The 15,522-nt window shown below is 37.8% G+C and overlaps 2 protein-coding genes across 3 annotated transcripts in view; both read left to right on the top strand.

Moving 5' to 3' along the window:
- The window catches only part of LOC108767424 (tubulin alpha-1 chain), a 26,902-nt gene extending 20,562 nt beyond the window's left edge, over positions 1-6,340 (top strand). For both annotated transcript variants that reach the window (XM_018517329.1, XM_018517328.1), the window contains exons 2-9: positions 1,008-1,230; positions 1,512-1,616; positions 1,823-2,019; positions 2,284-2,376; positions 2,678-2,863; positions 3,002-3,250; positions 5,537-5,700; positions 6,162-6,340. In XM_018517329.1, coding sequence (XP_018372831.1) covers positions 1,008-1,230; positions 1,512-1,616; positions 1,823-2,019; positions 2,284-2,376; positions 2,678-2,863; positions 3,002-3,250; positions 5,537-5,700; positions 6,162-6,288 — 1,344 coding nt within the window. In that variant the 3' untranslated portion in view covers positions 6,289-6,340. The remainder of the gene's footprint in view (positions 1-1,007; positions 1,231-1,511; positions 1,617-1,822; positions 2,020-2,283; positions 2,377-2,677; positions 2,864-3,001; positions 3,251-5,536; positions 5,701-6,161) is intronic.
- Positions 6,341-12,188: 5,848 nt separating this feature from the next.
- LOC108767422 (protein lin-28 homolog B-like) lies at positions 12,189-12,650 on the top strand. Its single transcript, XM_018517325.1, has one exon. It carries the CDS (start codon positions 12,189-12,191, stop codon positions 12,648-12,650), a length of 462 nt encoding a protein of 153 aa, XP_018372827.1.
- The last annotated feature ends 2,872 nt before the right edge of the window (positions 12,651-15,522 follow it).

Here is a 15,522-nt window from a genome sequence, read left to right as displayed (position 1 = left end):
GTAACATCTTGAAAAAAAAAGTACGATTTTTACTCAAAATTCCGATTTATTTATCATTGTTAAATAAAAAATAATCACTAAAAAAAAAAACTCGACAGCGTTACCTCAAGAAACTCATAAACTAACTAAAAAGTTTTGGTTTTTTGATTTCAGATGATTCAGTGCCGAGAAATGTTGCGCACCGCAGGACGTCTTTTTTTCGAGGCGCCTCCGTCGATCGCGTGCCATTTGCACAGTTTTTAATTTTTTGCGTCCAAATTTTTACTGAATATTCTTGAGATGTAGTTTTATTATTATAATTTTATTTCAATACACTGGCACTAACCAGAGCGCCTAAAAAAATTCATAAAAACATGCCTTCTTTTTGCACCGAATTAACTATACCCCTCCCTTAATGTATATACCCTCCCCCCTCTGTCTCTCCTCCCATAGGGTGGAACTATTCCATCAGTTTCAACTTAAGTAATATGAAAATTTACGATAACAAACAATATCTCTTTGCAATGACGTAATTGTAATTACATTATACAATCATGATTGCTCCTTGAGGGCACAAACATAACTTTTAAATAATCTGATGTATCATTCAGAATTTTAGATCTTAATATCTTATCTTAGAACTATAATAATAGATTCAACCAAAAAATTCTGATTTATCCATTTTCAACCAAAATTCCAATTAATGCAACTAAATTCTTTCCAGTACGGTAAATAACGAAAAGCAAAATAAACTAAACTAGACTCTTTATTACCCATATAAGTTCTTTTACTATTTCTATTATTTATTTATATATCATTATTTGAGAAAAGGCGAAAGAGTTTATTTCAATCAAGTAATAAAGAATCGAAAATATAAGTGAATGAGAGAAAAAAAAGAGAGAGAGAGAATTATTTTTATAAATAATTTCTTTTGGATTTTGATCGAATTATATTATTTTATTGCGTATGTAGATTTATGAAATATATGGGGATATATTGCACACAAATATTTACCTGTTTATTCGCAGCGGGAATGCATATCCATTCACATAGGACAAGCGGGCGTGCAAATGGGAAACGCCTGTTGGGAGCTTTATTGTCTGGAGCATGGTATTCATCCAGACGGACAAATGCCCAGCGATGTTAGTGTGGGCTCCGGAGATGATTCCTTTAACGCGTTCTTTTCCGAGACTGGTTCGGGGAAACATGTCCCACGAGCGGTTTTGGTCGATCTCGAGCCAACGGTGGTAGGCAAGTGTCCTAGAAAGAATAATTGATTTCTGAGCATTATAATTGAAAAATTCATTTATTAAAGAAATTATTGATTGTTGAGTTGCAAGATACAAATTTTTATAACTTTACGTTGCTGAGAGTTACGTCTTGATCATTTAATCACTGATTATTTAATCCTGGTCTCGAACATTTAACTCACATTTATTTCACTGTAAATTTTTCTTAAATACGTGTATTACATATTAATAACTAATAGAATTAAGAAGATATAATAACGAATTATATTTTTAATACTTTAGATGAAGTGCGCACGGGTACTTACAGACAATTATTCCATCCGGAACAAATGATTACTGGAAAAGAAGATGCGGCTAATAATTATGCCAGGGGCCATTATACAATAGGTACTTCAATTTATCGTCACAATTGTAAATCTGTAAAAAGATTGAAGCTTAATTATAACGTATTATAAGCGATTGGTCAAAAATATTCTATATAAATTTATTCTGTAAGCTTCATTTTGTAAGAGAAGATCATTAAATATGTTTTTTAATAGAGTGATAGTCATTAATAGAGTGATGTATTATTAACCGACCTTGCGATTTTTCAGGAAAAGAAATTATAGATCTCACTTTGGACAGAATACGCAGACTAACAGAGCAATGCAAAGGCTTGCAAGGCTTCTTAATCTTCCATTCTTTCGGCGGTGGCACAGGCTCCGGATTCTCGAGTCTACTTATGGAACAACTGTCCGCAGATTATCCGAAGAAAAGTAAACTGACCTTTAGTATCTATCCAGCTCCACAGGTAATATTATTCTCCCTACTCGGGATATTTCGATTTTTGCTTAAGAACTCTGATTTCTTCGAAAAAAATTCAAATGATATAATTTAATTTTAATTTAATTTAATTTAATGATATAATAATATAATCTGTATACATATACATTTCTGTTTGCTTCCTTGATACTATTTAATGAATAGTCTACTTTTCCAACAATCTATGAAACTATCGATTTGTTTGATTATCTAATTGTTTTCTTCATTACGAAAGTGTTTACATTTTTCATAGGTATCGACTGCAGTAGTGGAACCTTACAACGCAATTCTGTACACTCATCCGACGTTAGAGCACAGCGAAGTGGCTTTTATTGTAGATAATCAGGTGTGTACTTTTGTATAACATCGAATGTAAAATCGACGTAATAAACCTTATATTTGTAAAATTTATTACATTGTCTGAATTTCGTGAACACTTTACAACTCAGTTATTGACAAATCGATTGCGAAACGGTAATTTCTCTTAGAAATGGATTCTACTAGTAGAAAGCTTGCGTGCTTTCTACCCAACATTTCACATGTCTAAAATAAAGTTTATTAGGACAATGTCGTAGCTATATACGCTGCTCTACACGGAGTGGTAATGGCGAAGTCTGTCACTACAATCGCGTGTGTTATATTCATAGGCCATTTATGAGTTATGCAGGAGGAACTTAAATATCGATCGACCGACTTATACGAATCTGAATCGGCTGATTGGACAAATAGTCTCATCCATCACCGCCAGTTTACGATTCGATGGAGCCCTGAATGTCGACCTCACTGAATTCCAGACGAATTTAGTGCCTTATCCACGTATTCATTTTCCACTCGTAAGCACCGTTTGTTAAAGTTTATGAATTTAATATTTATAACGTAAAAATCGAAAAAATCATACGATTATTTAATCGATAATTATGTGCTAATCTTAATTATGTGCTAATTAAGTATTACGTTTTATCATCATGCAGGCTACATATGCTCCGGTTCTGTCAGCAGAGAAGGCTGGGCATGAGAGAGTGACTGTCTCGGAAATAACAAGTTCCTGCTTTGAACCGAATCATCAAATGGTGAATTGCGATCCGCGCATGGGAAAATACATGGCAGTATGTTTGCTCTACAGAGGCGACGTGGTACCCAAGGATGTGAACGCGGCGATCGCGATGATAAAACGTCAGAAGCATGTGCAATTCGTCGAATGGTGCCCGACGGGATTCAAGGTACTATAAGATGATCAAAGAAGGCTTCTTTTTAAAACGGAGAAGAATTCAAGAAATGAAAAAAATCCAAAAGAATCTTATTGGATCGTACATGTGTAAGCACAACCAATAAGAAATAGGAAATAATGGCCTATATATAACGCGCGGTTGAAGCTGAATCTTTAATGCTTAATAATTTCATGTGAATTTGCATAACTATACTATGTATGGATGTACATGCATATATATAGTATATTTATAGTTATTTGTAGGAATGCACCGGATATCCGAAAAGAATCCGGTATCTGGTATTATCCGGCACTTTTTTACTATCCGACCGGATAGCCAGATATCATTAATATCCGGTTGAAATTTTATATCGTTAAATTGTTGATTTTTTATTATAAAAGGTTCTATAAATACGAGTATGCATACTCATAATGCTATAATATCTTATTGCTGCAAAATTACAATTTTTTTTTATCATCTCCGTTGATAATCAAGTTATCATCTCCATTGATAATCAAACTCGGACGATAACATTAAAATCATAATTGTTATCACTATTTTTCCCTTACACCCTGCTGCAAATTCCCATGGGTTTTTTCATGGGTTCCTATAGATGACTATAAGATTCTATAGGAGCTTGTGTAGTTACCTATAGGTATACGTAGGACATCCATAGGAATGCAATAGGTTAGTACCTATTGCATTCCTATGGTATAGGTACCCACAGGAATGTGGACAGATGCCTCCATGAGAACTAAAAGGGTGTATAGGATACCAGTTTGACGTATAGTAACATGTAGGCGTACGTAAGACAGTGGGGAGGTACCCCATGGAGACTAAAAGTGCCTATAAACGGGGTGATCCCGATTGATCACCCCGCTCGATTGGACACCACAGCGACCAGTGCCTAGGAGCTTTGTAGTCTCAAGCGCTGTGAGTGGCTCGTGTCCAATTGAGCCGTGTCCAACTGAGTGCCACCCCCTATAAGCTATCATAGGATAATGATGTATACACATTTCTGTTCTATATGCACCTACATGTTCCTATACGTCAAGATGCAGTATCCTATAGGCCTTTAATTCCCTCTTCCGCATTCCTGTTGGTACCTATACTAACTTGAGAGAATAATATATATAACATATTCTATAGAAATAATTAAAAATAGTTCAAACTGAATATAATTCCATATTATGAATTTAACAGGGTGTTTTTATTTTAGATTAATATTCTTATGGCTTTCACGGGTGCTTTCTATATAAAGATTATGCGTTTGGCGGGTTTTCTCCGTGTCTAGATCCATTCTTGAAATTCCAACGTTTCGTACTAAATTTCCTATGTCATCCTATATATACATGCTGCGTAAATCCTATAGGTATCTATTGTAAGAAATTTAGAGGGAATAGGCACAACAGAGAAGCTATCAGCGTCAGGGCTGTGTGGCTCAGTGGCAGAACGGAAGTCTACCAATTCGGAGAAAAGACCAGGCCTGGGTTCGAGACGAGGAACGCCCTGATATTTTTCTCTGTTGTCATCAATTATTTACACTGTATAAGCTCCTACAGAGCTTGTGTTCCAAAACTTACTGTCAGCACTGAAAATCGATAATGCACATAACGTAAACTATAGATTTTCAGTACTGGCAGCAAATTTTGGAACAGAGCCAGAATCTTATAGTCCTCTATAGGAACCCATGAAAAAACCCATGGGAATTTACAGCAAGATAGGAGCCTCCTCCCATGGGGACCTGTCGAATTTACCATGGGTACCTATGATTAGGCAAACCCATAGAAAAATTTCCCATGGGAATTTGCAGCAGGGCAGTCCCTTTTCCTTCATTCCCTTTTTTTCTTTTTTTACTCGGCTTTTTTTTGTTATGAATCGTAAGTTGACATTGTCCCGGAATCCGATCAAATATCCGGAAAATATCGGATATCTGATTCGAAAAATTGCCTTCTCGGATATCCAATGTTACATTCTTTTCGAATACCTGATATCCGATAATTTTACGATCCGGTACATCTCTATAGTCATTTGAACTGCACGCCGTCTTTTTTTATTTACTTCAAAAAGAAATCTCACTGCAAAAAAGAGTAAAAATCTGCCACTCTTATTCAAGAGTGCAAATATTTTCATTCTTTTATAATAAGATTTCACTCCAAGAAATTTAGAGAGTTAAGTATTTTAAGGATTCACAATTTGTTATTATGTAAAATGAATGTTTATAAACTCCTCTTAACTGATTTTTCATATTTTTTAAGTCGATTACAGTAAAGTATCACTGTATTCCCATGTTAACAGGTGGGAATAAATTATCAACCACCCACCGTTGTACCAGGTGGAGATCTCGCGCGGGTAGAAAGAGCTGTTTGCTGTCTCTGCAACACGACAGCGATCGTGGACGCATGGGCCCGACTTGATCACAAGTTTGATCTCATGTATGCCAAGCGAGCTTTCGTACATTGGTAAGAAGTTTGAGTTGAACGTAAATAATATCGCTTGCCATCTAGCATTAACGTACTTGTCTAGACCAGCTAGAGCAAAAGATTTTCCTATGTAACATGACGAATTACCAAAGGTAACTTGTACCAAACTGTGACGAATTTGAAAAATAAACAATTCATCAAATAATATGTGTATTGTTCAATATAGATAGCATCATTTGTTGCCTAACATATAGAAAAAAAGATTAGGGATGAATTGATAAAAATTTCCTGAAAGTGAAACAATAAATTAAGGCTTATGTATTATAAAAAAATAAATAACATTGAACTTAATAACATGTGCATAAGGTATAAAGAAATGATATATTCTTCATTTTTTATAATTTAAAATTAAATTAAAATTGATAAAAGATAAAGACTAAATTGAACCAAGATTAAAGTAAAATAGACATTACTAAAACACGATGTACTAAATTCTGCAGGTTCGTTGGGGAAGGCATGGAGGAAGGTGAATTCTCGGAAGCTCGGGAAGATCTAGCCGCCTTGGAGCTCGATTATCGCGAGGTGCAAGAAGATGCTGTTAACACTGAGGAAGAAGAGGAATACTGAACTCGCCATATCATTATAATAATTTATACTAATACATGTTGTGTAACACGTTCTATCATTATGTCATATTCGGATGAATCTTTAATTTACGTTATTTATTACCGTTAACAGTATTCTTACTGCAGATGACTTATTGTATCCGTATAAATAAATTATTTATACATTCTAGCCAACATGCATTTTTTCAAAGCGCGTCTATTTTTAAATTACACATCCCGCTCGCATTGATTCATTGAATTACAAGACTCCATCGATAATGTATCAATAGCGGGCATAGCGGGATTCTCTGAACGACTTATGTCCGTTTCCACCAATGTAACATTAGGCCTGTTCTTTTTGGCTGAACTTTTGCACCAGTTCATCTTTCTTCCTTTTCTATCCGGAAAAAAAGAAGAGGAAGAAAGATGAACTGATGCAAAAGTTCAGCCAAAAAGAACAGGCCTTTTAATCTCAAATATTAGGTCTGTTTTCTGTGGTTGAACCAGTGTACACTTTTGGAACTTCCCAGATAACCAAGCATGCGATACTCGCACCAACCTGCACAAGATACCGCTACCGTACTGTTAATATACTGCCACGAGGTGGCGGTGTGTGGTGGTGGTGTGTACGGCATAACCGTACGGTAGCAGTACAAAAAATCTATATGATATTATAGTACAGTGTATTAACACTGTACCTGTACTGCAGGCAGGTGCAGACATGACTCTTATAAGCTGATATATCTGGTAGATAGGGAATAAATAAGTACAAGTTGGAATAGCTTGCGATACACTATAGTACATGCAACATGTAAGGCAATACACATTGTGGAATAGCTTGCGATACATTATAATACATGCAATATATAATGCAATACACATGCAACAACAGGGTATAAATTCTATTGCAATACACTATTATACATGCAGCATAATACAATACATGCAACAATTAGATACACGTTGGAACCTTAGGTATTGGTGATGATAGTAGCAAATACTGCTTCGGTGTCTACCATGTGCTGATTCTGTAGAGCTCGCCTTCTGCTCGCTGTAGTCGGTAGCACTGATGTCATGAACGGGCCGTCTCTAGGGCGTGCATGCGGATGTGGTGGACCAGTGTATCCGGGTAACATGGCTTTGTGATCGGGAGAGCGCCCCATGGGGCACGGCTTGTTCTCTCGATTGCTCGGCCGCCCCTGCATTTCCGCGTGTAACAGAATCGGTCTAAGAACTGGAGTAACTCGTTGCTGTGGGAAGCCGTCCGCAGTAAGAGAGTGAAAGAGTTGGCAACGGGTACTAACCTGACCCTGACCTAGGTGGAGGTGGGGTCCGTGGTGTCTGGCAAAATACCTAACAGCCAAATTTATTTATGATATATATATATATATATATATATATAGAACAAAATGAGGGATACAGCCACCCTCTGAGAAAGAGGCGAAAGCAACACGCCGCAGTATGGGCAAAGCAACACGCCGTACTGTTGGCGAAAGCAACACGCCGCAGTATAGGCAAAGAAAAGCAACACGCCTCACTGTGGGCGAAAGCAACACACCGCACTGTTGGCGAAAGCAACACGCCGCACTGTTGGCGAAAGCAACACGCCGCAGTATTGGCAAAGCAACACGATGCAAAAGTATTCTGTTGGACAAATAGAGCAGTGATAAAGAAACGCTAGGTTTGTAGTACAACTTAAACAACTCAAACTATTACAAATAGAGTAGTGATCAACAAATAGAGTAGTGATAAAGCAATGCTAGGTTTGTAGTACAATTTAAACAATTTAAACTACGTATCGCCGACTGCCCGGCAATCTGGTTACGTAATATAGGTATACCGCCTGATTTAAGTAATTAAAATGCACGATGATAGGAAAGAGTCATGTCTGTAGGGCTGTTGATGCGTAACTTGGTCTGAAAATGACATAGCCTCTCACAGTCAAGTCGAACCTCACCTCCTAGTGGTACCTGCTGGAAACCTAGAGTAAGAGTTCCAAGACTCTGAAAAAGTGCTAACGAGGTTAAGGCGTGGGGTTCGGGCCGCAGACTCTGCCTGAGAAGGATGTGAGATATGAGGTGGTCTTGAGTCCCGTTTTGGTGTGACAACCGGCGTGGCGCGCCGTCCGACCCGGAGCGATATGATAGGGGTGTGAAGCTGTAGAGTGTAGCGATGGGTCAGATGCGTAACTTCCTGATCGAGGTCGAAAAGCATGTCCAGTAATCTGGGTAGCTGGGCATGTGATCTCCCCCAGAACAGCAGATCCAACCCCGATCGGAGGAGTGTCACAGCGTGTTTGTCATAGATTTCAAATATGAGCAAAAATTCTGACAAATCAAAAATTAAATTGACGGATAAAACTAAGACGACTAAGACTAAAACCGGGGCTAACGAGTTTATTGATCTGGACATAGACCCCTTCGAGAGAAGAGGTTCAGTTGGAAGATCTCCGCCATCACACGAAGGGTTTTGCCCACACTTCAACAGTAGACAAGCAAGTGCCAGAGGCAGCGACAGTGACAGAAGAGGTGGAAAAATCTGCTCAGGTTGGGGGAGTGAGATTGGTTAGTCACAACAGAACACTCTCATGCTCCTCAACTGAGTACGTTCTGGTTGAGGGACGTAGTAAGATCAATCGCCCGGTAAGAAAGAGCGTAATGGAGGTAATAAGTAAGGAAAGAACCGATCTTGAGAAGTTCCTTTTATGAAAGCAATAAGGTTAATAGAGCAGCAATTAAGTTTATCCTGTCTAAATGGACTAATCTCGAGGACAGGTTGAGGCAGGAAATAATTGAGAAAGAAAAGTTGCAGGCTTTACATAGGGAAAGAGCTAGATTAGCGGAGAAAAGTGGTAGAACTGAAGCAGTTAAGGACAAGAATAAGCAAGTATAATTCTCTGAAGTTGCCAGGTCTGAGAAAAAGGCGCAACGGAATGCTCCATCTAGAGCAATAGCGGGTAGATCGGTTGGGGCTACTGCGGGTAGCACGAAGCGACCCAGAAGTAACACGCTTATGGTTACTAGCACAACAAAAGAGTTGACCTCTGCTGAAGAGATTAAGAAAGCTCTTCTCAAAACAATAGACCCAGTCAAGAATCATATTAGGGTCAAAAATATTAGGATGGCTAGCGAAGGTAGGGTCTTCGTTGAGACGCTAGCGAGCACTGACCTGCAGAAGATCACCGATTGTCGGAGCCTAGGCGATACAGGCTTATCGGTAACTAGATCTTCAGCTAGGAAGCCAAGATTTATCAAATATGATGTTCCAGGCTACATGGATGAGAAGGACCTCAAGGAGGCAATCCTCAAACAGAATGCAGAGATTCACCAAGAAACTAACTTGGATTCCTTTAGGGAGTCATGTAATCCTAGATTTAGAGTAGGGAAAAAAAACCAGAATATGACGAATTGGATGGTGGAGACATCCCCTGAAATTGGCAATAAATTGGGAAAGGCTAGGATATTATATTTGGGATGGACTAGATGTAGGGTCTCGGATTTCATATCCGTAACGAGGTACTACAGGTGTTTGGATGTGGGGCACATTGCGAAGCATTGTAAGGCAGATAACGAAACCTGCTCGCACTGTGGCAAAGTAGGTCACCGAAGGGGTGATTGCCCTGATTCTGATAGGCCGGGATCCTGTGGATTGTGCATGAGGAAGAGGCTTCTTGCGCACGGCACATTCGATAAGAACTGTCCCTCATACAAGGTGGCATTGAGCAGATATGAGCAAACTATTGATTATGGATAGGAAGACTGCTGATCTGACAATCTTTCAGCACAATTTAGGGAAACGGTAGGGTAGCATCTGCTGAGCTAAGGGAAATGGCTGTGTCTGAGCGAGCCTCCATCCTCCTCGTACAGGAACCCTGGGTCGTGAGGGGGGCTGTCTGTGGCCTTTGAACGACATCGAACCGGATTCTCGCGGAGTCTCGCCAGGATGACACAATTCGGGCATGTATTGTGGTACTGGAGGCATCATTTGATGTGGTAGTGCTGAAACACTTGAGTTCACCAATGTTTGTATGCGCACAGGTCTCCAGCTAGTTTGAGGAACTTTTCGTAGTGTCGGTGTATTGCCCACCTTCATCCGAAATTGGGCCCCAAATGGAGCAACTTATGCGTATCCAAGAAGAGCTTCGAGGGAAGAGAGTAATTATAGGAATGGATGCTAACGCACGCTCCCCTCTGTGGCAGAGTGGATCATCTGATATAAGAGGTCTTGAGCTAGAAGGTTTTCTGGCCATGTCCGGGTGGTTTGTTGTTAATTAGAAGGGTAATAACCATACCTTCGCGTCCACCAATGGAGTCAGCAACATTGACGTAACTCTTTCTAGTGCTAGTCTCTATCCATTGATAGGAAATTCGAAAGTTGAAGTGGGCTGGACCAACAGTGACCATAGGGTTTTGGTCATTAAGCTGAGAAATGTTGAGTGCAGTTGCCTAATTCGCGAGGCAAGATTCAATATCACGAGAGCAAACTGGAAAGCTTTTCGAGAGAAATTCGTAGCAGAGGTCGGTGATTTAGAAGTGTAGTTGGTTGAGAGAGAGAGAGAGAGAGAGAGAGAGAGAGAGAGAAAGACGTAGTGATTGAAATGCATCGTACAACGTGGAACTAATATCACTCCGCGGTGACGCCGCGACACGAGCAAGACGACCACCTCACGTGGGCACGCGGGCCCAATCGGAGACGATTAAGGAGAGAGGGGCGGAGGACGACGTGACTACGGCCATTGTAAGACAGTTCAGTTCGGAATAAAGTGTTGACATATACACATCCTCTGAGTTCTCTCATTAGCCTAAAATTTCAGAAGTGGGATATGAGCCCGAGGTGCTCGATAGTAACGTTATGCGAGTACGCGAACTGTAAACCTGTAGTGATTCGCAGATCGCCACTGAACTTTATGTGCCGATAAATATTACGCTCGTTGGCAGTTAAGTATTCACGCGAGTGAAGGATATTACGTGAGAGAACACCGAGCTCTCAATTTACGCACTAGGTGTCGAGCACGCGCTTGCGTTTGACGGCCATTATGGAAAATTTGGCCACAACGAAAAATTTACGGTAGTGCTACTTAAGGAAACATTAAGACGCTTGGGCCTTTCTCTAAAAGGCGGCAAGTCGGAATTACTGCAGAGATTGTTCGAACACGATTCTACCGGTGGGTGGAAGCAGCTTACGAAGAAAATTCAAGAGGAAGAGACCTCAAGATACACTGGAGAAACCGAGGAGAACCACTCACAATCAGAAGAAGACGAAAACTTGAAAACGGGCGATGGGGAACGGGACCACACAGCCAGGCATATTCCCCAGTGGCAGGATGCCCAATTAGGAGAGCCAACTGCTCAAGATAAAGAAATGGAGATGCTGAGGAGAGAATGAGATCTGATGCAGCGAGAAATCGCACTCTTGCGCCGCGAAATGTGCACCGATTCGAACGCACGAGCTCCAATCTCGCCGATGATGACAGTATGTCAGGCTTCGTTAACGCGACCGTCACCTAAAGCCATAGGCGAATTATTAAATGAATTCGCTGGATCAGAGGATACGTTCTGGACCTGGCGGAAGCAGCTAGAGCTACTTCGGACGACGTATCAACTCGATGACGGAACGACGCGCATAATTATCTGAATGCGCCTAAAACAAAAGGCGTTACAGTGGTTCCATTCGAAATCAGAACACTTAGAAATATCGGTGGATCAATTAATTGAGAGAATGCAAAATATCTTTGATCATCGTCCCGCAAAGATGGAATTACGCAAACAGTTTGAGAAGAGAGTCTGGCGAAGTGACGAAACGTTTAGAAACTATTTTTATGATAAGACAATTCTCGCAAATTGAGTGCCGGTGGACAAAGTGGAGCTATCTGATTACATAATCGATGGCATTCCCGATGAGACAATCAGAAATCAAGCGCGCATGCAAAGCTTTACGGACAAAGAGAATTTACTAAGAGCGCTAGAAAAAATAACGTTGCGAGTAACGAACAAAAATGTCGACCGGGAGAATAGCAGCGCCGCCGCGAATAAACTGGACGTTAAACGAATGACGAAACCGCTACCCTCGGAAGCGTCGAAGCAGCGTGGCGCAGAAAACAAGTGCTACAACTGCAATGAGACGGGCCATATAGCGAGAAATTGCAGCAAGCCGAAAAGAAAACGAGGATCATGTTTCAAATGCGGAGCAACGGATCACCGATTACAGGCCTGCCCGCAAAAGAAGAAAGCGAGTGTTCCGCAAAAGATGTCAGCACAAGTAGAATCCGTGACGCAGATCTCTAGTGTTGAAGAACAACAGACTGGGAAGACAATGCAGATTTCCAACATCGTAGAGCAGCGAAAAGACAACGAGTTTGTTAAAGACATTAAAATTAAATTATAAATACACCGTGGTTCAATAAACACAAACAATTCTTTGTCTGAAAGGCATATACCACGAACACCAGGTAGTAGTGGCGACTATTACAATTCTTTTATTAAACACATGAATTCAAAATAAACGTTTCGGTCCCAGTCGGACCATCTTCAGTATTAACAGTACTATTATAATTAATTAGAATGATCCTATCATACGCAACATAATTATACAATTTAGTTAAGCCGTCAATCTTACTTAAAAATAATTTCTAGTCATATAATTTTAGCATATTTGTCATTACATAAACAAAAATTATTTTTCTCTTTTTTCTCCTAAAACGGAAGTCATAAATATTTTTCCTCCGTCACATAAGCTTCATATTTTGTATGTAAAAAAAATTTATGACTTCCGTTTTAGGAGAAAAAAGAGAAAAATAATTTTTGTTTATGTAATGACAAATGCTAAAATTATATGACTAGAAATTATTTTTAAGTAAGATTGACGGCTTAATTAAATTGTATAATTATGTTGCGTATGATAGGATCATTCTAATTAATTATAATAGTACTGTTAATACTGAAGATGGTCCGATTGGGACCGAAACGTTTATTTTGAATTCATGTGTTTAATAAAAGAATTGTAATAGTCGCCACTACTACCTGGTGTTCGTGGTATATGCCTTTCAGACAAAGAATTGTTTGTGTTTATTGAACCACGGTGTATTTATAATTTAATTTTGTTTGTATAACGCTGGCATTAATATGCGTTCAACAGTTTCGTTTTTTGAATTTATTAGAAATTATTTTGGTGTTCAAACTTGTTTAATATTAAAACAATATATTAAATTAATGCGGCATAATATTAGTGTAAGACTTAAAATACATTTCTTAAAAGCATGTCTTAAAGAACAACTAATTCCAGCACATCTACAAGGAATTAAAAATTATCAAGCAAATATAGAAATTAAAACTTCTAGATATAAAATGAGTAGATTAAAACACAACTTTATATTTAAAATGATTAGAATCGAGTTACAAGATGCATATAAACATTTAAGTTATGTAAGAAATGAATTATTTAAGCATCACAGATTAGTTATGAACGCGTTGCCTGAATATTTGTCATTCTCCTTTTTCCATCATCAAGAATTTGTAATTAATAGAATGTGGCGTATAGAAAATAATAGAATTAATAAAAAATTAGTTAACTTAAGAAGAGTTACAGAACGATGGAAACGGGAGAAAATAAAACCGATAAAATTTAGTGTATTGTGGTCAAAATCTGTAAATTCGAATATTGAATTCATTCCTTCGTATATTGAAAAGATTTCTACTAATAAAATAGATAATACGATTATACAAAATGTTTTTCAAGTTGAGATTGAACCATTGGAATTTGAAGATAAGTTTTCTTTAAAGAATATCAATGACAATTGGCTTATTAACTTGAGTAACATAGAAATTCCGGAGAATGTTAAAATTATATTACAATTAGGACACAAATTTAACCTACCTAATAATAAAATGGATAATGATAAAGTGATTTTGGAATTTATTAAACATATCGAATATAATATTAATAGAGTAGAGAATAACGGGCGTCATTCGATTAGGAATGATTGCATTCAGGCATTAAAGACATTATCTTACATTAACTCAATAAAAAGTACAGATGATAATTTAATTTTACAGAAAGGAATGAAAGAAGTTAAAAAATTTGTAGATGAACACAAAGATATTCTAATTACAAAAGCTGATAAATGCAACTCTACAGTTATTATGAATTTAGGTGAATATAAAGAAAAAATGCATGCTATGTTATCGGATATCGAAACGTACATTATTATTAAAAAAGATCCGACAAAAATGTTAACTAACCGAATACACATACTGTTGAACCGATGGAAAAACAAGGAATACATAGAACAATCTGCGTATAAAAAACTAAATGTTACGGATGGAACAGTATCTAGATCGTATGCCAAAGATTCACAAGGAAGGAAATCCTCTGAGAATGATCGTGAGTTGTATTAATAGTCCATTGTACCCGTTAGCTACGTATCTAAAACAAATTATAAATAAAAGTGTAAATAAAGGTTTTAGTTACATAAAAAATAGTTGGGACCTTATTAATAAAATAAATGGTAGGTCATTAGATGCAAATTATAAATTAGTTTCGTTTGACATTATTTCTATGTATACGAACATTCCGGAGGAATTAGTAATAAAAAGTATAAATATAAGATGGAATGAGATATCAAAAAATACTAGTATTCCGAAAAATGAATTTCTAAAGGCTATCTCATTAATTCTCAATTCGACATATTTTAAATTCGACAACCAATATTTTAAACAAATTTTTGGCATGCCAATGGGATCTCCACTGTCTCCCATATTAGCTAATCTTGTAATCCAGGATTTAGAAGAAGAGATTCTTAATAATTTGAATGTGGTGGTTCCGTTGTATTATCGGTATGTTGACGATATTTTGATCGCATTGCCATATGACCGGATCGATGACGTTCTATGTTCGTTTAACTAGTATCATAATAGATTGAAATTTAGTGTAGAAGAGAAGGATAATGGTTCTGTAAATTTTTTGGATATTACGATCAGAGTTGAGGAAAGCTGTGTCAAAATTGATAATTATAAAAAACCGACGAATTCGGGAAGATACTTGAGTTACAAATCGCATCACCCTGATGAACATAAGAAAGGTATTATTATAAGTCAATTTAATAGAATTCTTTTTCTTTCACATCCGGATTATCATAGGAGGAACATAAAAAACTTAATTAATTTTGCTTTTGAACGGTTATCCGTTGAACATAATATTCTCTACTATAAATTATAGAATAAAAACTTTATCGAAAAGAAAGAATTTGTATAAGAACAAG

This window comes from Trachymyrmex cornetzi, unplaced genomic scaffold (assembly GCF_001594075.2).
Source record: "Trachymyrmex cornetzi isolate Tcor2-1 unplaced genomic scaffold, Tcor1.1 scaffold670, whole genome shotgun sequence".
Taxonomy (NCBI): domain Eukaryota; kingdom Metazoa; phylum Arthropoda; class Insecta; order Hymenoptera; family Formicidae; genus Trachymyrmex; species Trachymyrmex cornetzi.
The sequence above is the reverse complement of the archived record's forward strand: the minus strand, read 5'-3'. Positions and strand labels throughout refer to the sequence as shown.